The sequence below is a fragment of the Pantherophis guttatus genome, chromosome 2 (genome assembly GCF_059756535.1).
Source record: "Pantherophis guttatus breed Tessera chromosome 2, ASM5975653v1, whole genome shotgun sequence".
In the NCBI taxonomy this organism is placed as follows: domain Eukaryota; kingdom Metazoa; phylum Chordata; class Lepidosauria; order Squamata; family Colubridae; genus Pantherophis; species Pantherophis guttatus.
Window position 1 is genome coordinate 122,161,954 of NC_142064.1, and position 25,464 is coordinate 122,187,417.

At 39.6% G+C, this 25,464-nt stretch overlaps 3 protein-coding genes across 7 annotated transcripts in view; 1 reads left to right on the plus strand and 2 right to left on the minus strand.

Annotated features, from left to right (window-relative positions):
* Positions 1-841: 841 nt before the first annotated feature.
* On the minus strand, positions 842-9,094 carry UXT (ubiquitously expressed prefoldin like chaperone). 5 transcript variants are annotated; one of them, XM_034433966.3, is made up of 7 exons: positions 8,966-9,094; positions 8,098-8,216; positions 7,883-7,964; positions 7,661-7,728; positions 3,087-3,194; positions 1,615-1,678; positions 842-1,171 (listed from the first exon to the last, which is right to left on the minus strand). In XM_034433966.3, exons 2-7 carry the CDS (start codon positions 8,181-8,183, stop codon positions 1,106-1,108), a joined length of 474 nt encoding a protein of 157 aa, XP_034289857.1. In that variant the 5' UTR covers positions 8,184-8,216; positions 8,966-9,094; the 3' UTR covers positions 842-1,105. The 5 variants fall into 5 exon arrangements, with proteins under 5 accessions (XP_034289857.1, XP_034289855.1, XP_087744833.1 ...); XM_034433964.3 differs by having other exon boundaries at positions 8,889-9,005; XM_087888707.1 differs by lacking the exon at positions 8,966-9,094 and adding an exon at positions 8,718-8,799.
* Positions 9,068-18,105, plus strand: LOC117675391 (ER membrane protein complex subunit 3-like). The gene is made up of 8 exons (XM_034433962.3): positions 9,068-9,225; positions 11,370-11,427; positions 12,202-12,295; positions 14,710-14,814; positions 15,583-15,664; positions 15,788-15,867; positions 16,841-16,920; positions 17,632-18,105. Exons 1-8 carry the CDS (start codon positions 9,068-9,070, stop codon positions 17,740-17,742), a joined length of 768 nt encoding a protein of 255 aa, XP_034289853.2. The 3' UTR covers positions 17,743-18,105.
* A 351-nt stretch (positions 18,106-18,456) lies between these two features.
* USP11 (ubiquitin specific peptidase 11) overlaps positions 18,457-25,464 on the minus strand; it is a 30,296-nt gene continuing 23,288 nt past the window's right edge. The window contains exons 14-21 of the mRNA XM_034433959.3: positions 24,993-25,117; positions 24,550-24,888; positions 23,652-23,722; positions 23,204-23,316; positions 22,697-22,846; positions 22,009-22,124; positions 20,947-21,035; positions 18,457-19,974 (exon numbers count right to left, since the gene is read on the minus strand). Of these exons, the coding sequence (XP_034289850.2) occupies positions 19,804-19,974; positions 20,947-21,035; positions 22,009-22,124; positions 22,697-22,846; positions 23,204-23,316; positions 23,652-23,722; positions 24,550-24,888; positions 24,993-25,117 (1,174 nt within the window). The 3' untranslated portion in view covers positions 18,457-19,803. The remainder of the gene's footprint in view (positions 19,975-20,946; positions 21,036-22,008; positions 22,125-22,696; positions 22,847-23,203; positions 23,317-23,651; positions 23,723-24,549; positions 24,889-24,992; positions 25,118-25,464) is intronic.

Here is a 25,464-nt window from a genome sequence, read left to right on the forward strand (position 1 = left end):
TTGTGATAAAAAGAAGGGGAAGGTCCACCTAGAAAATGGCCTAACTCAATCAGGTGAAGAGTGTTATGTGAAAGGACACGGAGTCACTAGAGTAAGAAGCAGGTAAATCAGCTCCAACTCCCAATTATCTGTTTCTGATTTATACATGGGAATCGGTATTTTATAATCAGGACAGGAAAAAATCCTATTAAGATAAAAGTAGCTCTGCTGGATATGGTCAAGGCCAATTTTGTCAGTTCCTTTGTTTCTCCCAGTAGCCAGGCAGATATCTTTGGAATGTTTGCAAGATGAAGATAGAAACATACCCTTCATTCACTTCTCCACTCTGTTCTTCTGCAAGAGGTATTTGGAGGCATTGTACTTCCAGCCTGGACTTATCCTTTATCAAATGTGGTAAGCAGAAGTATTCACAATATTCCAGATGCAGTGGTATCACTGATTTGTATAAGGGCATTGCACTGCAGGGTTTTTTGTCCAGGATGTTAACTTGAAAGAATACAACTGAGGTGTCTGATGGCAGTTACATTTTGAAAGAGAAGTCCTCTCTTCTTTGTTAAAATTTCATTATCAAAAAAGCAATAAATAATCGCAATACCAAGACTGTTCATTTCTGCCAAGTATCAAAAAAGTTCATGAAATCTTTCTATAAATTATATAAATATATCTTATTTTTACTCTTTATATTTTATTTATTTTGATAGGAATAAAGGTTATAAATATAAAATAAACAAGGTGTAAGGATGTCAACTTTGCACAAGTAAAAGCAGAGGTTATTCTTATAAATTAAAGCACAACTGAATGGAACAGATACTGAAAATGGAAGGAAGATAAGAGACAAGAGTCCAGTACAAATACAGAATCTTTATTAATACAATTATTTTCAAAATGAAATACTAAAATTGGAATAAGACATGGGAGGAAGTTCAAAGAGCCTAAAACCCTCATTAAAAGTGGAGCTGCTCTTCTCCATCACTACCTCATGTCACTGTCTCTCATTCACCAGTTTCTTCTCATGCATGCAGCCCCTACTGCAGCAAAAAATCCACAATCAATTTTTCTTCTAGAAAACCAAAATTACTCCCTGTGGATCATAGAAGATGGATACCTAGAGGAAAACATCGCTTCTGTTCTCCTCAGACAGATCTCTGAAACCTTGCAGTTCACGTAATCCCTTCAGAAAGAAAAGGAAGATGAGACTCAGGTTTCTCTACTGATTCCTTTTATTTTCTTTTACAGCATAATCACGATCTATAACAAAACTATATTAGAAAAAAAAAATCCTCTTTGTCCCATAAAGGAACTTTCTTGATCTGATGTGGGACCAAAGCACCTAACCTCTTCAGCCTGTATGGTACATGATCACACACTAGTTATGGAAGATGGAAATAGCCATCCATCATATCTGCTAACATTTCAGTTTGGGGAAGTCAGTCATAGAACAGTAGCCTAGAAAAAAGCAGTTCCTGCTAATTCTGTGCAATTACTCTTTTCTTCAAATCTAGTTCCAACCCACCCATCATTTCTTGATCTGCCTGCCGGAAGAATGAATGCCATCTGCCACATCCCCCCATTTCTCCCCCAACAGTAAAAATGTTGCTGACCACATCCCATTACCTCTAAAACCATCCGGATATTGGCTTTTATTCTGGCAGAATCTTTAGTAAGCGTTTCACTGAGCCTGTTAAAAAACAGAAAAAATCCACAGGAGATAATGGAGAAGGGAGGGTTGGCCTGGTAAACCGTAACACCTCTTGACTGCCCATAGATGAAGACAATATGGCATACAGGGAGGACCTGTTTTTATAGTGTATCCTGGAAAATTTATCTGAATATGAATAAGAATGCAATCCTATATGAACCCATCAAAGTTCAAACTCCACTGAATAAAAACATGGATTAAGCTGCACAAAAGAAAAGGAGGACATATTTGTTTCTGCACAAGAGGCTTCATCTATGCTTGCTCGGCTCAATATTTTATAGTTTTATAAACTATAGTTATAGTTATATTTTATAGTTTTATATTTTATAGTTTGCTGGAGCCTATCGAAGTAAAAAGAGGACATGTCCAGCTATGATGTAGAGTGTAGCTGCCCACAATTCAGGTTCACCCTCCACAGAATTGACCCTTGCATTTTCAAAAGTATTGAAGTTATTGATGTCACTTCACTGCCCATTTCCAATTCTACACTGCGAAAAAGTCATTATAATTGTGGTTTAGTTTTAATTTAGTTTGGTTATCATTACCATTCAGTTACCATTCCTATTTCACAAATGATCTATTTTCCATCATCTGTGGTTGGAAATTGCCTTTACGCTTATAGAAAGGCACTTTCTAAATGCAGTGGATAATTGCATTATTATATGTTAATTTTGTGAGCCAGCTAACTGAAAGCATGGTCTGAACAGGAGGAAAGAATTTAGAAAAAGTATTCCCACTAATGGCTAGTATTTAAGGATATATTCCAATTAGCAAAATTATACTCCATAAATTCCAGATCCAGAAACTGCACTGAAAACCAGTTTAGGAGCCAATCTTGCTTCTAATCATACACTTGCAGCCTCCTTTCAATCTCCTCACTTTATAAATACAGTACTACTTTATAAAGTTGTAGCAATGACTAATGATAGATAGCTGCATGAAATTTATACCAATATCATAAAGATGCACTGAGTTTACATTAATTTACATGAGATGACATTCTTTCCAAATCCTGCGAATGTATTTTTGTGATGACTGTCAGATTCCTTAGCCTCATGCACAGCAATACAAACTGCAGATTCTTCTATGCCAGAGTGACTATTAACCATGTTAAGTCAGTAATACGTACATGGTCTAAAAGAATACATGGATCTACTGAATCAAATATTTATTTAAAAAATTGGCTATACTATAATCTAGTCTGATCTTGTACATACATTCAAGAAGCTTGTTCTACTTATAGCAGCCAGAAAATATGCTACTAAAGAACAGCTAGAGAAGGATATTAACCCTAGGTTTTATCAAATAGGACACAACAAAGCAAAGCATTGCTCTTTCACTAATGAGGTGGGAATAGAAAATATAAAGACTAAATTCTTCTACTCACTCATTAAGCAACTTCGTCTTCTTCTCAATGAAGGTTAGCGCCTCTGGTAGAGTCAGCTCCACAAAGAACCCATAACCTAGAGCTATGAATATGGTGGATGTATCAGGCCTATAGGTAGGAAAAGGAAACTGAGTACAATTGGCATTTAATATAGCCACAGACATAACAGAAATAGCAATTGGGATTCTGTCTGCTGAGTATAAAAGTTCAGGTCATATGTTCTGCTAAATTACATGAGTTTGTTTCATTTTGAATTGAACAGATCTAGCTATTTATGATTTCTTTAATAAAGGCTAAGGAAACCATGGTTGCATGTTATGTAAATCCAATCACAATTTATATTATTAAAAAAAATTGCAAATATATCTCAGAGAAAATGAGCCATCTCTTCCTATTTTCTTCATGAAAGGTAAACTGGCAGACACTAGGAAGATTTGAAACGTAAAATATACCATGTTAAGGTAGAATATATTGAAGTTAATGAATCAAGAAAAAAATGGAGTGTAGTAAACAAAGCATACAATGTAGAGTTAAGATTTCCTTCAGTTGAGATCAACCTCTTGGTAACTACATGAATATTAGCTCTGTTGGAAGCAAAATGGAAATGGTTTGCCACTGTCTTTATCTGGGACTTTTTTCAAGCTTCCCTATCTAACTTCCAGATCCAGGATTTCCTGGTTGTCTCCTATCCAAATACTAGCCAGATCTGTTTCTATTTAGCATTTTTTTGATTAATCAAAGCCAGCTAAATACTGCCACCTGCTGTGCATCCAGTGTTTCTTTTTCCAGTTTTGAAATATTTGGGTGACAGCAGTATAACGGAAAGTAACAAAATAGATGGGATGGGTTAATTTTTTTCCTATAAGAGGAAAAAAGATCTAAGAGAAGGACAGCAAAGTGAAAAAAAAAGTTGACTTTTTACATTGTTTTCTATAAACTGTTCTACTTCCCTACCCCCATACATATATACATGTAAAGTTAGCTTTCCAATGTATTACATTTGTATCACTGTAGGATGACATAGAAAGAGAGTACCATGCTGTCCATTAAATCACCAATATCTTTTAAGGGTGCCTCAACATTGATGATAAAAGAAGAAACTGTTGAAAATAGGCAAGACGTACAATAGAGTGCAATAACAATCTGTCTTCTGAATTTAGCCCTTTTTGTAATCCCAAAGGTGCTTTTTCAAGAGGCAACTGGGCTTTCTTGTTTTTCTTTGAAGACATATCACTTCTCATCCAAGAAGCTTCTTCAGCTCTAACTGGATGGTAGGAAATGGAAGGATCTTTGTAATGTTTGAACAGGGTTTATTTCTTTTCTGTTCTTCCCAGCTACTTTTTCCCCTTGTCTCATCTCTATCCAGTTTTCATCTTCTTTCTTTCCTCACTCCGTCCCAGGGCAGCTCCATTTTCCCACATTGGAAGGAGAGAAACATGCTCATGTGTATGGGTTACATTTGAAGATAGCAATTACAGTAATCTTTGGCTTCCGATCATTAAATGATGGTTCAAAATTATGATAGCCTTGGAAAAAGTGATTTACAATTTGTCCTCACATGTGACTGTCACAGCATCCTCCAGTCACATGATCACAATCTGTAATCTTCCCAGCTGGTTTCTGACAAAAAAGTCAACTGGGGAAGCTGGATTTGCTTAACTAAAATTGTAGTTTATTTTTACCTAAAATAGGTAAATATAAATGTAAACCCAGGTCTGGTGACATGATGACTCACTTTAACATCTGCTCTGATAGAAATTCCTGTCCCAATTGTTGTTAAGTCAAGGACTACTTGTAAATTCGGAAATAGAGTTAACTTATTTTAAAGACAATTTATGCTCATTAATCAATTTTTAAGCCCTGAGAAATTATCTTATTCATCAACAATTACCCATCTTTGTTAAATATTTTTCATTCTTATACAGGATGCCAGCTTTTCATCATTGTTTCTGTTTGGCAAACACAATCTCTTTCTGCTTACACTTGTGTCTTCACACTATCCTTGGCCCTCTGCTATTAGGAAGGGGAAAGAAAGAAGCGTTACTTCACACTCAGCCACCTGTCTTTATACTGGGCAAAGCTAGTGGGAAAGCAGCCTAAATTTGGCTCTCATTCTGCACATTATCTTTCAATGCACAGCCTTTCGTTCTTAACCAAGAATGGGTTCACCTGGGGATAAAATATCCACAAATCATCATCATCCATTTGTAATGAATTTATAGATTTCATAGCACTAACATTTAGGGAAAAGTTGAGAACATTTTTATATCATATTTTCCCAGGCTGAAAAATGAAATTTTAATATTTTTAATTTATAGGGAAATTTTATTAAGAGAGTTAACTCCCTTCAGACGCATATTCTGACAGATGGGGTGGGGGGAGTCAGGAGGAAAGACAAGACTTAAACTGCTTGTCTCTCTTCTGACTTTGCCTTTTTTCAGTGTTCCATCTTCTTTTCATTTCTAATACCCTTTATTAAAAACAATGCTTCCTAAACTAGTAGAGTCGCCTCAGACAGCAAGAGGGGCAGCATATTAATTTAATAAATAAATGTAAATGTACAGTATGTATTTTTAAAAAACCTTGAACCTGAAAACATTTTATTTTGCAGTCCAAAGAATTTTCTCCAGAATGTTTTACAACTAAGAATAGCCTGAGTGCATGACTCATCATTCTGAGCATGTTTCCTGATTGAGGGGATGGAGAACTAAAAGTCCAAATCATACAGAGAAATTGCAGGCAATCTCCTCAGAAGATTTACCCATTAGTCCAACAAGAATCTTTGATTAAATCATTTTTCACACTTCACTTAGAGCTTTCTCATGCAATACAACATGAAAATTATGGCTTTAGAAAAGATCTGGATGTTTTCTTTGGGGATTAGCCTCCAAATTACAGCATACAGTATATAAATGGTGCGCTGTAAATAAATATCAGCCTTTACAGCTGTCTATGACAGCCTAACCAAAAAAAGAAACCATTTATAAGAATTTAGCAGAGATTACTTTCAAAATTTTAACTTGTGAACCCTATTGTGCTATTCTTTCCTTACATTTAAAGAACAGAATTTTAATTTTCTGGGTTTTTTTCTAATGAAATATATTTCAACCTTTTGAGAAGTGTTTCAGGTTAAGAAAAAATAAAAATAAAATGAGAAGATGTATAGATTCCTTGTTATATTATAAATCAGGTTATATAATACTAGACTATAGGGGAATCCAATGGTGGGAGAGTCAAGACAGAAAAATAGTTTTCAGTAAGAAATAGATAAATCTGAAGACTGAAACTATCAGTGGTTATTAATTATGACAGTTATAAAAATCTGATACCTATTCTATTGTGAATATTTAAAAAATATTTTTAAAAATGGCAGGAAGTTACCTGGCCTTTTAAAATACAAACCAAGACAAGATATTCTGAGTACAGATAGTCCTTGACTTACGACCACAACTAAGTTCAAAATTTGTGTTGAGAAATTTGTTAAATGAGTTTTGCCCCATTTTACGACCTTCTTTGCCACAGTTGTTAACTCAATCACTGCAGTTGATAAGTTAGCATGGTTGTTAAGTGAATCTGGCTTCCCCATTGATTTTGCTTGTCAAAAGGTTGCAATAGGTGATCACATGATCTTGGGACACAGCAACGGTCATAAGTATGAACCAGTTGCCAAGCATCTGAATTTTGATCACATGACCATGGGGCTGCTACAAAGGTTGTAAGTGTGAAAAATGGTCCTAAGTCACTTTTTTCAGTGCCTTGTAATTTTGAACAGTTATTAAATGAACAATGAGTTGGAATTTAAGTGTATTATGTAATAGTTATTAAATATTTTCTTTGTTAAATTGTTTTATCTAATTCCATATTAATTATATTTATAACTTGCTTTTGGGCCTTTTGGTCATAAATAAAATCATATCAGCCAAGGAAGAATAATACAAGAAGCTATAGTGTTTTTGTTCTTTTCATTGACTTCATAGTGAATCACTGTGAAAAACGGGATGCCAGTCCATATAAATATTAATCCAGCATGCAATTAGTTTATCTTCCACCAGATACTCTTTATTAGCTGAAATCCTTAAAACCTATCACTCACACGCAGGTAGATCAAATTAGTTTTATGAAGAATAATCATCACCAATAATAATCACTTATAAATTTCAAAGTGCTTTGTATATCGAATCACTGAGAAATATTATCATTTCTATTTATCTTCATTAAATCCTTCAGACTTTAGCATTTGTATGATTGGCAGTCATTGAAGAAGTGAGCCTTCTTCTCAATCATGAAGAAAATTAAATAATCAGTGAATAAACTGTCACAATTGATTTGACTGCCACTACAACAAACTTAACTGCTAGTAGTTACACAAAGGTCACTTCTCTTGCAAGAGAGAATTAGACTAACTAGCCCTCTGTCTCATTTCATTTTTAAGATTTTACCAGTTGGTTCTTACGAAAGGCATAAAAATAGTATTTTTAACTGAATTTTTCAAAAGTTGCAGACCATATAAAAAAATATAAAAGACTAGAAAGTTGTATGATACTGAATACATGGAAGATCGGTAATCTACTCACACTTCTGCACTGACATAAAAATTGCAGCCTAGATCCACTTGAGTTTTCAGCTCCTGGCTTCCTGTTTCCTAAAAGAAAATAACCAGTTTACCTGGGGCACAGCAGCTCTTAATTCTTATCTCCTGTGCCTACTACAGCAGAGTACATCACATGGTTGCAAAGAAATATAAACAGTATATTTCATAAATATTTCCAAAGTAGTTGGAAAGAGTTTTGAATTACCTGTAAACGTTCAATAATGTTCTTGAGTTGCAAATACTGAGCAATCTTTTCATAAATCTCATCTCGCTGCTCCAACACTTTCCTGCAGGGAAATATTAATGTCTGAAATATCCATATCAATGACTAAGAGACCTAGAAAGCATGACATATGATGGGTTAACTGTAGTGAGGTAGATAAAAGGAGGACTTGGAAAGTATTTTTTAAAATCACTCACTTAAGGTCTCTCTGCAAAACATCACTGATAAATGCTTCGTACTGAAGCACCTTCTCTTGTAGCTGCTGTTCACTAAGCATCACCATGAGAATTCCACAAAAAATATTAGTAAATAGCTCCTGGAGTGGAAAATAATAAAGTTAATTGGAAAAAATAATATCTATAACTAGGAAAGAAAAAAAAAAGATTTTGAAAAGGTAGTCCACCCGACCTGCTTTTGCAGAAGGTATTTTGTATTGCCTACAAAAACCCTGTAGGGCAAATACACCTCATTTTTCTCCCCATCTTTTTCACTCTTCCAACAGTTTTTATCTAAATTTGAATATTTACCCCACGTAAACCAGGTGAGCCCATGAAACCCAGAAATGCACATGCAGGTCAGAAAGGAAGGGTGCTAGAAGGGAGAAACTTTTGCCCTCCCCCACCCGCCCCATAGCAGCTTTATGTATCCAGTGAAAGCCGCCAAATGGGCGGCCAAGAGTTACCCGGGGCAGAAAAATTAAAGCAACGCTGTTCTTTTCCTGCTCTAAGACAGGAGACGGTTCCTCTCGGCTCGGCGTCTAAGGAGAGGTCAAGTGGTTCTATTTTCCCAGTTTAATTATGGGGCAGCCTCGCCCGACCTGGTGAACTTCCAGATGTGACGGCGTTTAGTTTCCAATAGAGGCTGGGAATAGGGAGAGGGGGCACCAATTAAGGGCAACTACCCTGCTGCCATGTTTTCCGGGGGGGGGGGGGCGAAATGATCGCTATCGCTTTTGATAGCAACGTGAGGGCGGCCATTCCTCCTTTACCCGAGTCTCCCTCCAGTTTTCATTCGGGCTCTCGAGACGGTAAGGTACATAAACATGACACCGGAAGTGAACTGTACTTCCGGTTGGTAGGCGCTCCCGCCGCCTTCGTCTCGTTGCCGCCCGGCTCGGCTCAATGATTAAGGAGGCTCTTTCTTTGATTCCGCGGTCTCTCTCTCGCGATGACGGTGCCGGATCTGCGGCTGGACCCTTCCATTCGCTTCTGGGTTTTGCTGCCCGTGGCCTGGATCGCGGTGGCTGTGGGGATTCTGCGCCTGCGCGTAGCGAAGCTGCTGCGCGGCGAGCGCCAGCCGGCCTGGCCTGAGCAACGGCAGGACACGTGAGTCGCGGGGAGGGTTGCGAAGGACGCGCCGACGTTCCAAAGGTCTTTAAAGGGCGGGGAGGGAGGCAAGAGGCGCGAGCCCGCTGGAATGGTTGAAAGTCCGAGAATTCTGTCGCACTTTTGGCATTCTGACGGGGGAATTCTGGGACTTGAAGTCCACACGTCTGAAAGTTGCCCAGTTTGAAAAAAAAAAAAATGGGCAAGAGAAAAGTAGCAACCCCACCAAGAATTGGCAGAGAAATCTTGGCGGGGTTGCTACTTTTCTCTTGGCCGGTTTTTTTTCAAACTGGGCAACTTTCAGACGTGTGGACTTCAAGTCCCAGAATTCCCCAAGCACTATGCCAAAAATAGGAACCCAGACTGGTTAACTACAGATACTCCTCGACTTACAACAATTCATTTAGTGACTGTTCAAAGTTACAAGGCACTGAAAAAGTGACTTACGGCCATTTTTCACGGTTTACAATCTAGGTAGCATTCCCGCGATCATGTGATCAAAATCCAGAGGCTTGGGGCTGGGTTCATACTTATGACCATTGCTGTTATTGCCCAAGGTTATGTGATTGCCTTTTGCAACCTTTTGACTAGTCAAGTCAATGGGAAAACCAGATTTACTTAACAACCGGGTTAGTAATTTATCAACTGCAGAGATTGACTTAACAACTATGGCAAGAAAGGTTATAAAGGGGACAGAATTCAGTGTCTCGCTTAACAACATAAATTTTGGGCTCAGTTGTGGTCGTAAATCGAGGACTTTCTGTACTCAAAGCCTAACTCAGTTTAATATAAATCTAGTGATAATATAAAATCAAAATACCCACCAGCAGTAATAAATACAACAGTAGAGCAGACTCACAGCCTGCCTCCTCTTTTAATCTGTCTGAAACAAGGATATTTTTCACCTTTCCTGAAAAAGGGGTTGAAGGGTTGAAAAGAGACCTTACATTAAAAAAATTCCATAATGTTTACATTAGGGAGCAACAGCCTTTTTCTTTTTGATGTTTCTCAGCTAAGAGTAAGCAAATAGTAAACTTCAAGATAACACCATAAATCTGTATTTCTTAAACTGTCTTCCTCAAACTTCCTCAAAAACACTAAAGAGCATACTACTTTTTTCTTCATGGTGTCTTTGTGAAAAGTGGATTTTCAGAAGGCTACAATCAAGGTAGCCTACAATCAAGAACATTATGCTCATTCTTTTTTTAAAAAACAATTCTCATTCCAGATATAGAAAAAAAAATACAAGTTTGCACATCCTATTAATGATTTATAATTGGTGCATTAAATATAAGAGAAAATGAAGAATATGAACATATTTTTATTTCAATATTCTTCCCTTTTTAAAGAAATGCAAGTATTGTACACCCTATAAAAATATTTGGGGATATTTCTTTTGAAACATTTTGAAAAGTTTCAGAAACATTCATGGAAACATGTAGATATTTTCAGCTATATAGCATATACTATTGTGAAGGCAATCCCATTGTATTTTTTAAATCATTTACAATACCATGTCTCCATAATGCAACTCTATGGTTCCCCAAGTAGCTTCCAATAATATTCCATATAAAGGCATAGGATGCTGACTTCATAATGACAACTATACGAAACTGTTGTAAAGTATACCATACTTCTTGAGTAGAGTTATTTTGCTGATCATGAGGAATCCTGGAGGCAAAGAAGACTTGCATTCCAACCCTGTTTTTTAATTGCCTATTTCCAGTATCATGTTAAAGACATTTGAACCAAGTCAACTAACAGCTGCAAAAATATACTGGAGGAAGTCACAGTGGGAATCATGCAACAGTTCCCATAATACTGCAAAAATCAAGGCATCTGGTAGCACCTTTTAAAACTATCACATTTTATTAAAAGGACTTCTCATTTTTGATACCAACAAAGCTTTTCTCCTACAATGTCTATAAAATTGCATGGGATTCTAAGGGACCAATTATGACTAAATTTCATAGACTACTTCATCAGTGGCTTTAAAATGCTGCCTTAAACAACTGTATACAGGTCGATTGTGTGGAGGGAACAGAGTGTGGTTTGATGATAGATCTAGATTTGCACATCAGATAATATCTTGGGCTAACAAACTTTATTAATATTACAACTGAACTGAGTGCTCTATCTGTCAGGCAAATTCTGACTCGCAGCCGCCTCTTGAGAGAAAATGGACGGTTCCTAACTCACCAGGTGAGAGACTGAAGTTGGCTTCTTCTTGAACACCCCTATTCCTTAGACCGATTTTGGCAGATACCCATCAGAAGCTTCTTGGCATGGAGATATCTCCCAGCGTTTCAAGCTGCATGTGCTTGTTCCTATCAAAACCAAAACTTTGCTAAGGATGCAAAATGAACTAACAAACATAACCAAAGTGGATTTTGCTGTTGCTGTTGTTTTGTGATACTTACCTCAGGTTCTCTTGGATAACAACTATTCCTGGACCAAGACTGTTTTTGGATGACTTTTTCATTGAACTTCAGTATTGTTACTGTCTTCCAGGATTCTAGAATTGTTGGACTTCTTGCTGCTTTTATTTAAGGTTGTTCTTGTTTTGTAAATTGCTCTGGTAATACTATTATTTTAATCAGCCTACCTTATTTGACCTCTGCCTATGCATCTTCCCATTCACCTGACCCAAATCAAAATGGCATCCATCATATGGCACTACAGACTATATGAATTTATGTGCTTATCTGGAATTAAAGCTGGCTGGTCAGTGTGCTTGCTTTCTAAATCTAGATGGATAGGATTGAACTTTAAGAGACTAGTTGAAGGCAAATCTACAACAGTGCTCTACCTATAAGGAAGGTATGCTGAAGATTTCAAATAGAATGCCAGAGTGGTACTGTAAACACCTCTAAATAAAGGTAAATTTAAAGATTATCAACATGAACTGTGTGTATTTTTCTTTTCTGAATAGCCCAAATTTCATCTCAAGTTTTGTCATTTTTTTATTTTTTCCAGGGTTTTCTTATGCGCAAGCATTACTTCAATAATTCTGAGAATGGCTTCTTTCGCAAAACTAAACGCAAACTGCAGTCCCGAAACCTGCTGACAGGTAACATGTATGACTGGTTTGTACTCAGAGGAGGTAGCAGTAGGACCTTAAGTGGACTCAAGCCAGTTTTTGCCATTTTCTGCCCTAGTTGAAAAGATTGTTATCTGTAGAAAGAGTCTCAGTTTTGGCATCAGTATTGACTGTGAAAATACTGATGTATATCAGTGTTGATATACATTAGCAACTTGAAATTGGCAACTTTAAGATATGTGGACTTCCACTCCCAGAATTCCCAGCCAGCTGATGTATACGGCTATTATTGAAGCTTTCTCAAAATAGAGCTGTCAGTTTACAGAACAAGCTCTATTACCACCCTTCTTGCTGTTGTCACTGTTACATAAACCAGCCAAGGCTCCCCCATAGGGGGGGTGCATTAAACAATGTTGTCTAAAGGATCTCTTGTAGATTCTGTTATGGAAAATATTTCTGTGTTGCTTCTGTGTGTGGCAGAAGGCTGTCAAGAAAGTTCACAAGTATTACACTCCATGATTTGTAGGGGCATTCATTTGAGTATATTCTCTGTTAGCCTTCCATCACTAATTTTGCCATGACTTAGAGAATGAGAAATCTAGTGAATGGTTGGTTCAGATTTCCTTTGCTTTTAATTCAGTAGGTAAATAGGAAAATTGCTCTGCTTCCAGTTTGCTCCCTGCACCCATTCCTAATACAGAAATCGTACAGCAGTCTCCTTTATCATACTTGATAGGATTATATGTTTGAGGTCCTATTGGATAGATACACCCACCACACTTTCCCTTTTGAGGGAAGCACAGTAATAGATAACACAGAAAAATAATACAAAAAAGTATGCTAAAGGACTAAGACATAAGAGAAGATAAATCTAGCTGATGTTAAACCATTCAGTATCCTTGCCTCCACCATAACCTCACTTCTTTGTAATTGTCTTTTTAAAAATTTCACTCTTTTTCCATCTAATTGAGCATCCTCCAACCATACAAACATGGTCTTCCTCTTCTCAAGCCATTTGCTCTTATCTCATACATATTCAAGTCATACACATTCTTTGGAACATAAACATTAAATTATATATTACTAAACTAGGCTAAGGTACATGATTATCCCTGCAAAAAGAAATGAAGTTTTGATAAAAAGACAAATTTCAGAGCAGGGAGCAATTCTATTTCATCTTTCACTCTGTCTTGTCATCTTGACTGACAGCAGCTTTCAAGGGCAGCTCTAGCAGATGGTTTTCTTAGCCTTATTGGGATGCAGAATCTCAAACCTGACTTTTTCTGTATAGTACATACAAAAAACATGGCCAATTTATGCTGCCTCCTACACGTGCCCTACATTGTTCTGCCATCGAGTCTGGTTTCCTTATCCTTCATTTAATCTTTGTCGTCTTTCCTTAGTCTTCTTATCAATCTTATTGGAGGGGAACCGTCTGAAATGCCTGGGAATGTAAGCAGATCGCTGCTTCTTTGGATCATTTTTGTCAGACTGCCTTCTTGCATTAGCACCAACTGGAAAAGGAGGGAGGGCATTGCCAAACTGGTAGCCATTTCATAATAGGCCTGGAGGCCCCAGGTTGTGTATTTCTCCTAAGGCAGAGACATATAGGTTATCACCTTTAAAGCGCTCCATGGCATAGGACCTAGATATCTTCGAGACCGCCTGCTGCTACCGACGGCCTCCCATCGACCTGTGCGCTCCCACAGAGAGAGCCTCCTCGGGGTGCCATCAGCCAAACAATGTAGGCTGGTGACCCCCAGGGGGAGGGCCTTCTCTGGGGGGGCACCCACCCTCTGGAACCAACTGCCCCCAGAGATAAGGAGAATCCAAGACCTCGGTGCCTTCTGCCGTGCCCTTAAAACCTTTTTTTTTCAGCAAGCCGGACTGGCTTAACTTTTTTTCTTAATTTTTAAATGTTTTAAATGGGTTTGTTATTGTTCTTAAATTACGGGGCCAAATTTATATATATTCTTTTAATACTATTTTAATGTTTGTAATTTATGTTTTTATTCGGCTATACACCGCCCTGAGTCCTCAGGGAGAAGGGCGGTATATAAATTGGATATAAAATAAAATAAAAATAAAATAAATATAGCTTTTAGAAATTTTCAGTGTAGACTCAATCACCTCTCCAAATACATTTGTGTTTGATCAGATTCTTCCAAGCAGAAGAGAGCTCTGTGGGGCACCAGAACACTTTCCTTGGTTACCATGGTTCAAAATTGCCACCCCCATCCCTGTATTATAATATTTAAGTACAGTAGGGATTACCTAAACGCAGCCAGCGCAGATCAAAACTTTAAAAATAGGCTTGAATGAAAGTTGACTTGGAGGCTCACTTTAATATGCCTTAAATATTCTGCAGCTTTTCTATACTGTTAAAACATGTTATACTGCATGGTTAGGGCTCTAATTTAACACTTCCTTTCCTTTTCCTTTAGATCCCACAATGGTTACAGAGATGATGAAGGGCAACCTTATCGATGTTCTGCCCATGATTCTCATTGGAGGCTGGATCAACTGGGCCTTCTCTGGCTTTGTGGCTAGTGAGTGGAAGGGAATCATTGAGGGGAGGTGACAAAGCATTTTGTGTTTAGTTTCCTATTTATTTGATATTTTCTGTTATTCAAGGTCTCCAATGACCTTCAGGCTTGTGAATATTGAGTTTATATTATTACAGCCTGCAATATTTGAAGAGTGACCATTGAAACAGAACCATTTTAATTAAAATAGTGAAACTGATGAGGGGAGCAAGATGACTGTGACAATAACTTTGCTTATGTACAATGTGATTTACAGTTCTTAGTTTAGCTGGTCCGTGAGGTACACCTAGTTTTATATCATTACAAATGTAGAAATGCAGGCGATTGGTTGCTTGCTGCCCTCCAGATATGCTGAGACCCCATTTCCCATAACTATTCAGCCAGCAAGCCAGCTCAGCATATCTGAAAGGCACAGCCTGGGAATTGCTACTATAGCATCTGAACCATGAACCAGGAGTTTCACTTTGTTTACTTCTACCTTGAATTTTAGGTTAGCCATATACCGCCCCATGTTAGTTTATAATACAGGAAAGAGAATGCAGCATTACCATTGTAGCAACATAATGGTCAGGTCTGGAATGCCTTGGGAAATAAAGCAGCAAGGACTAAGATGGTCCAGCAGTTTTAGTGGAGATTTTCATCTTATCTGGTGTCATATCTAAAGCAACAAGGAACAGCAATTTGGAAAGGTTGGGCTGTGGGGGACTGAGTGGTGAGAGTAGAATTTGGAGGGAGAGGCAACTCTAATCCCTCTCCCTCCCAACCTTCTAGCTAAGGTTCCCTTCCCCTTGACCCTGCGATTCAAGCCCATGTTGCAGCGTGGAATTAACCTGCCTTCCATGGATCCCTCGTGGTAAGCCACCATCTGCCCCAGGTCTAGCCAGTCCTTTGGGTGGCAGGATGGGAAGAGGTCATTGGTACAGGACTGGTGGGCAAGGCTGTTCAGGATAGTTACTGAAAACTCTTCTTTTCCCAGGGTGAGTTCGGCCTCCTGGTATTTCCTCAACGTCTTTGGACTCCGCAAAATATACAAACACGTTTTGAGAGAGGACCCTGGTGAGAAATTGTTCAAAGGGACGGTCCATGTGTGGGCTTAGTAGCCTTTCAAGTGAGCAAGCTAACTTTAAAGAGACCAGGATACAACGCTTGCAACTCCCAACTTTCATGATTGCATTGAAAACAGGAAGAAAACATTCTGTAAACAGTAGAGTTGAGAGTGCTAGAGAGGACAGTGTAGCCTTAAATGAAGTTTGAATTGTTCCCAACTTACTACATTGTCAGATCTGGCTTTCAGATCTAACTTTGTAAATGGTTACAGAAATAGGATGCTGTGCCTCCTACAAGTCCTATTTGCAGAACAGCATCTGCCACCTTCCTTTGTGGTATAATAAAAGCTCACTTGATACATTGAATCACAAACTAGCCAACCACATTTTAGCTTAGCCTGTGGTACGAATTTAGTTTGCATGAACCTTATGGGTTCAGCGTGTTGTGTGAATCTAGCAATTGGGTTAAATAAACCATCTTATGGGTGCAGCATATGAACTAAGTTTTATTTCAACTTTCAATCTAGTCTCTATTACCTTTTCAAGCAAGATTCAATATTTCAAGATTGTTTTGACTGATTCTTTCCCCAAAAGAAAATATCCAGCCAGCATTCAGTAATATCTTCAGTCTAATTTTCTTGAGTATATCTTATCTAGTTATGAAAGTGCGCTTTATAATTGTTTTGTCATAATTACAGGGAAATGATTTCAAGGATAGCTGTATCAGTCTGCTATAGTGGGGGAAACCTGTCTAGTATTCTATAGTCTCAGATTCACGGTACACACATCTTCAGAGAGTAAATCTCACTATGCAATTATAGTTTCTATATGTTTCCCCAACTTCTTGTGCTCTCCTAATACTTAACTCTTCTATAATGTAGAGACCTTACACTTAATAAAATGTGGTCTGCTGCATGTCTTGATGTTAGTTTCCATTTTTCATTCTCACATACTCACACTTACCTTCCTTTCTTTCACTACAGAGCCAAATCAGCTGTTGCTCGAAGTTCAGTTCATGGGCCCAGATATTCCTGCTCCACCAGATCCCAACAAGGCCTTCAAAGTAAGGTTCTTTATTCTACTGAATAATTCTACTGCAAAGCGTAAGGCAGGTGCAGGGAACCAGCTATTACCGAACTGCAACTCCCAAGATCCCTCACCATTATCTATATTGACCTATAAAAGTCATAGAGGATCATAGATTTTTCAACTCACTGTGTGAACTTCAGTTTAATTATGATTGTCAAAATTTCCTTTAGATCAGAAGGATCTGTCAGGAAATGGATGGGAAAACAAACTTATTTCATATAAAACAAAACTATAGTAAAAAAAAACAAATTATGTTGGATTAATATAGAACAGGAACAGGTAATCTTTTTCAGGAAATGGGCAGACGGGATTTTGAAAGCAAGTGTCTTCATACTATGCCTTCCAAGGCAGGCATGGCTATCACAAAACACCTTTTCAGTAGGTGGCAAATGGGTGGTGTTACTCACACTATAGACACAGATGCTTCCAAATGCTAGTTTAAAACTTTTCCCCCTTTTTTCTGGATAATTGGGCACTCTTCCCACTCACCATTTACTTATTTACTTAAAAAATTCTTCCAAGATGTGCATTTTTTCTTAATGTGAAAACTAAATCTAGTGAAAGTCATTTAATTTGAAGCCTGGGCTTTGGTTCTGCCACTCTTGCAGTTGGTAGTACAACTATAGTACTTGAGAGTTACAGCATGGATTCACAAATTACCAACAAACCCTTTCTTTTCTTTCAGGCTGAGTGGGAAGCCTTGGAATTGGTCTCTCACCACTGGGCACTTCAGGATGTTGAGGAACAGCTGATAACACAGGACCTCAAGTTGACCGGGATGTCCAGGCCAGATTGAGCTCTATCAGCCCGCTCTGGAATACAGTCCTACGGGATGACAGTGCCCAGAGATACCCTGTTCATCACTACGAATTGGTGGCCAAGGACCACCTATTGTGCATGGTGTGCTAAAGTTGTGAAGCTGTGCTTGATTTAAATGGCAAAAGGTACTGACAGCGCTGAAAATCAATGATCAGCAGACTGATCAGGAAACGGTTTTAGAAACCTTGTGAAGAGCTGAAGCGTGGAATAGTGTCTTCTGCCATTTCCTCATGTGCAGCAAGAGGGGAAAAAATGTGATAAATGTATTTGGAGGCTTCAGGTAGAAATTTAATGTATATGGTATTGCAGAATACTGGGTAATAAATTAAGGTAGCTGTAACTCTTCCTGATCAATTGTTATTTGTTCAGGGACAGATTATAAGAGGTGCTAAATAGATCCCCCGTTTAAATACTTTTAACACAGCACTGAAATAACTTGTGGGCACTACAGAGTATCTCCAGCAAAAGGGAGATCTAGATTGCAACTCTTAGGAGCTACAATTGTCTGATGTCAGCTGAGAAGCTATCAGATGTGGCTGTTCTTGGTTTGTACTGACCGAAGCAAAATAGAAAGACAAATCTTTACAGACCTTGGTTCAAAGCCCCCCCCCCAAAGAGGAATAAAGCAAGGCAAAAATGTACTGAGTGTGCATCCTGTAAGGGATAATACCAAGGGAAAAGAGAGTCCATATGCCTTTTAAAAGAAGTTACTTTATGTACACATGCCAAAAATATTTTCTTCTGCAAGATAACTTCAAGAGAAATAAAAGCTCAAAGAGTTGAGTGAAGGAATAATCTTCCAAACTCTTTAAGTAATTAAATGCACTATGTGCTCCTGCCAACAGTGAGTGTCCTGTGCTTGATCAACACTGCTTCCTGCTGTATTCCATCCACTGCATTGCGCACACAAACCTATTTACAAACTAGTGCAATCCCTGAGCCTAGAAGTAGCAACAGCAGTGGCAGCAGAGACTCAGTAAAGGGAAGAAGTCCCAAGTTTTGCTCAAACGGGGATACATCTGGTAGATATCAGGCCAACTGAGAAGAAACTTCAAGAGCTGGTACTTAAGTTTCTCCTACAGTCCTTAGGCTTAAGGGACTGTACTGTAACACAGTACAGACTGAAAATGGCTGTCTTCCCAAACAGGTTTGGATGCAAGAGTAAAAAGTAGGATTTTAGGGCTCAGTGGCTCAGTCACCTTAATAACTGAAGAGAAGCTTCAGAAATGAGGAATAATACAAATCCAGAAACATGCATGTGAGTTGCAGATTTCTACCAGATGCTGGAAGATGGGCAGGATAATATTGGAATTATTGCTTAATTGGGAAGCTAAAAGGAGGCACTTGGAAGGTAAATGACAAGAAAGAATATGAGGGGCCATTTATCCAGACCTATCCAATGTCAGACGTAGGGCAATAGCAGGGAAGTGACCTAATTAGCCACAGACTACACAGGAGTTAGTATCTCTGCAAACTCCTCCCAAAGCACAGGAACCAGCAATGGAGAAGTGGAGGTGAAGACATGAAGTCCGGAGCAGCAAAACAAGGGCAGATACCCTGATTAGAGAGTGGCCTAATACTGCAGGAAATTGGGGTGGGGGGTGGTGTGTGTGTGTGTGTGTGCGCACAGTCAGCATAAAAACAATGCATTTAAGTTTCCTTCCACATAGGAAACCTAGCACTAATAAAAGCATCTCAATTTTGAGATGTAAGAAAAAAGGGAATGGAGGAGACAATCCAGGAAGCCTATGTTTCCACCAGCCATCTTATGATGTTGATGTAAGGCACAAGCCTTTTAAAGGGTAGTCAATCTTCCCCTCCACAGTGGGGAACTATGTTAAAAGCAAAGAGCCTTGCATTTTGGGACACAGGAAGATGGCAGGTCTGCTTGTGCTGGTAAGGGGCTCTATCTCGTCTCCTACATCCCTGTCCTGCCCTTATTCCAAGGCCTGAAATCCAGCTGCCCCCTTCAGTTCAAGGAAGGGAACATATATGGCTCTCCGCCTGTTGCAAATGGAGAAAGGAAGCGAGGTGAAGGTCAGTCCACATCCATGAAGTCCCGGTTTGCTAGCTCTTGAGAGTGAGAATCACAGCAGGCAGCATAGTCCTCCTCATTCCCACAAGCAGACGTACTCGTGGATGCAGCAAGGGGAGTTGGGTGGCGGATTTTGTCCTGGCGTTGATAGAAGAGGACATAGGCAGCTTTGGACTGGCAAGAAGAACAGGGGAAAGTTAATAAATGACAAAACAACAACACAGCCTGGAAGATACACTTGGGAAAGCAGCTTCTAGGTCGAAGAAAAGGAAAACATTGAATTGACAATGGTTTCCCATGTGCGTAAATCCCCCGAACTTGATGGACTATCAAACTGGCCGTGGAAAGATTACAGGTCCAAAAAAAAACCACCTGGATTTGTTTATAAAATTTTGCATTGCTTTAATGTAAGAGCCATCATAGGAGATAAAGCTTTGCATTGTCATGTTTATTCCAGCTTGGCCACTATGAGAAGAATGAAGATTCTGAAGCATGTCCTCAGAGCAGACTTCTTCAGTCTTAAAATTTAATCCACAGCTCTAATACTAGGATGTACTGAAACTGACCACTCCAGAATCTGCAGCCCATAAAAGAATCACCATGCTAGCTGGAAAATCTGGGGATGATAGTATCTTAAAAAATACCAAGGCATCAAAAGCTGGGTTTAAAGAGTTAACTTTAACAAAAGACATTCTCAAAAAGCTAGAGTCACTTTCTGCACTTTTACTCCTACTGCAGATGCAGCACACATTTTACATAGCAAACCTCCATCTTACAATGCCCTAAATCGATGGCAAGACTAAGGAAGCAATCCGAGGCAAATAAGCCTCCTTTCTCCCCTATAGTTGTTCGAAGTGACTCTTTAGAGACACCGGAACGTGTCCCATTTCTTAATAAGTAATATATAGATAATTTATTTCAATCTGCTCCCACTAAAAAGCCCAGCCTGCTTGGCAACATGCAGTTTCCAAGGTTCCATTCAAAATTTACCCATAAAACAAATGCAATTCAAAGAATATATTGTGTTGCAAGATCTGACAATTTGTGTAGTCAAAAGGTATGAAGGAGAACAGCGCTTCGATTATGCAGCAAGGCATTTGCCAGCAAAGTACTGAAACGAGCCCATTCCAATATGAAATGCCTTACCTCAATCTGGTTGTTTGAAACCGCAGACACGCTGCTGTCATCAAAATAAAACCACGTCCCAGTGTCCTTGTTCCGGGCAAAAGTAGTGTCTAGAGAGTACAAGAGATGAGTCAGATCATTCCGTATTCTTTTGTTATCCACCAAGAAAACAAATGCGGTCTTATCACAAAGGAATTCAGCAGTTGTGTTTTACGTCTGTTTCTTTACAGTTCCAGTGAATATATCCCCTGGGCTAAGCTCTTCTCTTTTTTCACTGTTTTTGCTTTCTAGTCATGTTGAACTAAGAGAGAATGACAGCCAATTCAGTCTAGTGGTTGAGGCACCAGAGTAGGAACAGTGTCTAGTTCTGCTTCAGGCACAAAGCCAACTGGCTGACCTTGGGCCAGTCACTCTCTCTTAGCCCTAGGAAGCAGGCAATGGCACAGCACTTCTGAAAATCTTGCCCCAAAAAACTGCAGGGGCTAGTCCAGTCAGTAGTCAGGAATCAAGACTGGCTCAAAGGAATTAAAAAAGAGTGATCTTAGTCTCCTTCCTAAAAGAGGAAGAGAAAACAAGATTCTTTCCTTAAAGTTAGTTAAGTATTGGTACCATTGCCGGCAAAAAATTGGAGCAAGTTTTCAGCTATTACTTTGCAACTACTGTAAGGACAAACAGTCCTCATCCATCAGATGAGTGGCAGGCAGCTTGTGACCTCCAGATGGAGAGGAGGAGTGTGACAAAATAAAAACAAAAAAACCTGGCAGATGGGTTCATGGACCTGAAAGCTATAACTAAAGGCAGTTTGGTAGGTTCTGAAAGAGAGAGGCTGGGGAAATCTTGTTTGCTTGTTTATTAAATTTATATCCTGCCCATCTCACCGATAAAGCGACTCTGGGTAGCTTACATTCTTATATATAACTATCCTTCAAATATTTGCACATATCCTTCAAATATTTGCACATATCCCTTACTAAGAGCAGTATATTTTTATTGGATTATGCTTCAATTATTCTTCTTTGAGGCCCCTTATTTATCCCCACCTCCTTAAAAAAAAAATATTTCCTTTAGTTTCAGGATACATACAATGCCCATCCCGGAGGCCACCATAGTGGTTGGACACAGCAATGAGGTCATATTTGTACAGAGAAGCGTCAGTTTCTTTCTGGGGTTTGATGATGAAATCAGAAAAGTCCAGGTCCCTGTAAGAGAGAAATTACAAAGCCACTTTGTTTTTTTTCAACGGTTGAGTAAAGATACCCCAACAGCAACCCCTTTGGAGAAAAGTCGTATATGTGCACAAAAGAATTGCTACTATCTCAATATGTGCTCCCAGCTGCCACAATAACTTTACACTAATCCAGCCTTCCACCTCTTGAGCGCGAGGTGTGTCTGACAACAAATTTCCATGGCTCACTGAGGCTGAGTTTTTGATGACCTCCAAAGTAGATGATGAAGGCTTTCAGTCAGCTTTCACAATTTCAGAGGCCATACATTATCACTCATCTGTTTCCTCAGATGAAAGGATGAGTGTTCCCTGATTGCATTCTCCATGATCTATGCCAGGGGTGTCAAACTCACGGCCTGCAGGTTGGATGCATCACGCATTGGCCACGCCCATGCCCGGTTTAGCGAAGGGGAAAAAAGTTGTGATACGTCATGTGACAGCACGAGTTTGACACCCCTGATCTATGCCATCCAAAGACAGCCACATACAGCAACCACCCATTTCACTCCTGGTAACAAAAATTAATGACTAGGTCCCCTGGCTTACTGGATAGGGAATTCCACGAGGGTATCAAGTTTCTCCCGGGATAATTTGGTATAAGAGAAACGCTTGAGGTGAATAATCAGAATCTCCGGTAGTGACCATAAATCCAGCTTCTTGGTGGCAAGTTGGTGTTTTTTGCAGGTGGGACAATACCTGTAACAGACAAACCCATAAACCTGACACCTTTTCCTTCAAGAGAATTAGCATTCCACAAATTGGCTCCTTTCCCTCTCCCCAATCTTGAGAGAGAGGTTTTAGCTTGGAATGATCCGATAAACTGAGAGCTTATCATATATTCCAAAATCTGCTGGATTTTTTAATTTAATTTGTATTATTATGAAATAAGATCCACATGGATTTATTTGGCTCATGCAGCATCCTTGTTTTGTTACCTTTATCTACTGAATTTTGAAGTGTTGACCAACACTGAGTTAGCATCCAATCACCTCACACCATTCCCTGCTATCTCAATGGAAGAGGCTCTATCATACACAGGTTTTCAATTCTCACCAGGGATTTTCCTCCTCTAGCGTTTCCATGGTAGTGAACAACTCAATGCACTCCTGCAGTTTAACAGGGTTCTTCTCCAGCGTATAGCCCATACAGTCATGTTTGACGTAGCCCTAAGGGGAAGAACATCCATACATGATGGATAAAGTGATCAGAGGCTAACTTCTCCCCCAAGGCAGAAAGGAAGAGTAAGGTCGTTTTCACATTTATACCTGAGAAAAAGTTTTGAGAGTCCGAGATATCATACATTAGGTGTTACTTTATTATCCACACAACTCTGTAAGATTGATAAAGGGTGACTAGCCTAAGACCTCCCGGTGAGATCTGTAGTAGAGTCTACACTTGAAGCTAGATTTCATTACAGTAGTCCGGGTTGAAGAACGTGAGCACAATACTACAGGAAAAACAGAAAAGAGAGGGTTCCCTACTTAGAAAGTTGCACACTCACTTCGGCCTCAGTCTCATTGTAGTAGCGCTTCTTCATTTCAGAATCCCAGTCCAGAGCAACGTATGGTTGGGCTGAAGCAAAGGATGAGAAATTGAGTCAGAAATCCAGGAACGCTGCATGTTAATTACATAGGTTCAGCACACTGGGCCCAGGCAGGAGTGCTCTGTTGCCTTGACTTTCTCCCCAGCAAATACTGAGAGCAGCCAAGAGCAGCATTCACCTTTCCAGTCCTTAATGTACCATACAGTAGCTGTTTCTGTGAACATTTGGGCTCACCTACAAAATCCCAGAACCAAAGGGCTAAGAGACATTAGGTCATCCCAGTAAGAGACTGCTGAGATTAATGGGAGGGATTTGAATGATCTGACACAATGGGAACAAGTGAGAAGATGTAAAACAAAGGATGGGGAACTATGGACATTTTACAACCTGTGGGCTTCAACTCCCAGAATTCTTGAGCCAATCGTAGTCCCCCACTTCTGATCTAAAGGGACATACTGTAAGTATGATAGGTGACCTAGGAAGGGAAGCTAGCAGAGACAGGGAGAGCTGGGCATGGAGAGAAACTCTCATACTGCAATAACAGAAATAAATCTGGCTTGTGTAGCATCAACAAAGCTCACAGATGCAAACAAGTCAGCATTTGGGGCTACTGTCCTGACTCCTATCATGTATTGAGGCTCACAAGGACAAGACTCTTTTAGTCTTTCCATCACAGCCGCCATCACAGGATTCCCTCGGCAACCCTTTTGTGACTGTACCAATGATGTTTCCTCAACATTCTCAATTCGGCCACCAACCCTCAGACTCCACCCACTCCCTCCACCACCACCAAACATTTTCTTAGCGGAAGCCTTTGTTACCACAAACTCAAAGTTATTCTACCGAAGGGACTTACAGTTGAAGGAGACAGGATTGCCTTCCTCTTGGCCGGCCAGCCAGTCACTGGTGCCATTAGAACTGACGGGTCGGAGCGTAAAAAGCAATTTTGGCCGCTTCTGGGGCAGGCAGCATTTGCGCTTCGCCTGGTTGGCTGTAGGAGGACTGGGACTGGAAGACGGCACACGGGGAGACTGGGGAGGCTGCGGGGGAGATGTGTTGGGGCTCCGCCTCTCCTCCACACTGGCCCCTTCCTCCCCCACTGATGTGTCTGAAGGAGTTTCCTCTGTCCCTGAGCTAGGGTCCTGATTGGCAAAACCTTCTGCTGTTGTTTCCTCGTCTTCCTCCTCATCCTCCCCTGAAAATTACAGGTAAAGAAAGCAGGTGTGAATTAGAACGAACGTCTTAATTTTTCCCTCCCTTCCTATTCAACACTCTTGTTATCTCACCAATCTTCCTCACCTTCACTCAGCCCATTGGATCTCTTATTGTAGAGATCCTCTTCTTCTTCCTCTTCCTCCTCCTCTTCCTCCTCCTCTTCCTCCTCACTCTGTTCTTCCTCAGAGTCTGGCCATGTCACATAGCGGCTGTCAAAGAGAGAAGCAAATCACATCCTCTGCCTGACACAGGGAGAAAGCACCTGCCCCTGTGACTGTAATCCAATGAAAGGAACAGTTGTAGAATCAGGGATGGACAGGTTCCAGGAGGCAGGAAAGAGAAATTATGTGGTCAGATGTCTGTCAACACTCATTCTTTTTTTTTTTTTAAACCCTTACAATTTAGTCAGACTTCTGATATAGGACCAGCTTGCTCTTAAGGACTGTGGAGTTTGTTCTCAGCCATCTCCAGAATCTTAGGCTAAGCAATTCCTATTATTTTAGGCAAATCTGTATGCTGCCCGACTCCCAATAACCCTGGATGATTCACAAGTGAA

Excerpts from the sequence above, each read along its gene's own strand:
- LOC117675391 (XM_034433962.3), top strand. The coding sequence starts at position 9,068 with ATGACGGTGCCGGATCTGCGGCTGGACCCTTCCATTCGCTTCTGGGTT. Across the intron at positions 9,226-11,369 it reads CCTGAGCAACGGCAGGACAC|GCAAATTCTGACTCGCAGCC; the intron begins GTGAGTCGCGGG and ends TCTATCTGTCAG. Across the intron at positions 15,665-15,787 it reads CCTTCCATGGATCCCTCGTG|GGTGAGTTCGGCCTCCTGGT; the intron begins GTAAGCCACCAT and ends TTCTTTTCCCAG.
- UXT (XM_087888706.1), bottom strand. The coding sequence starts at position 8,470 with ATGTGCATTTCTGGGTTTCATGGGCTCACCTGGTTTACGTGGGGTAAA. Across the intron at positions 7,965-8,097 it reads GTTTTGCAGAGAGACCTTAA|GAAAGTGTTGGAGCAGCGAG; the intron begins GTGAGTGATTTT and ends ATTTCCCTGCAG. Across the intron at positions 1,679-3,086 it reads AAGACGAAGTTGCTTAATGA|GCTCAGTGAAACGCTTACTA; the intron begins GTGAGTAGAAGA and ends GTTTTTTAACAG.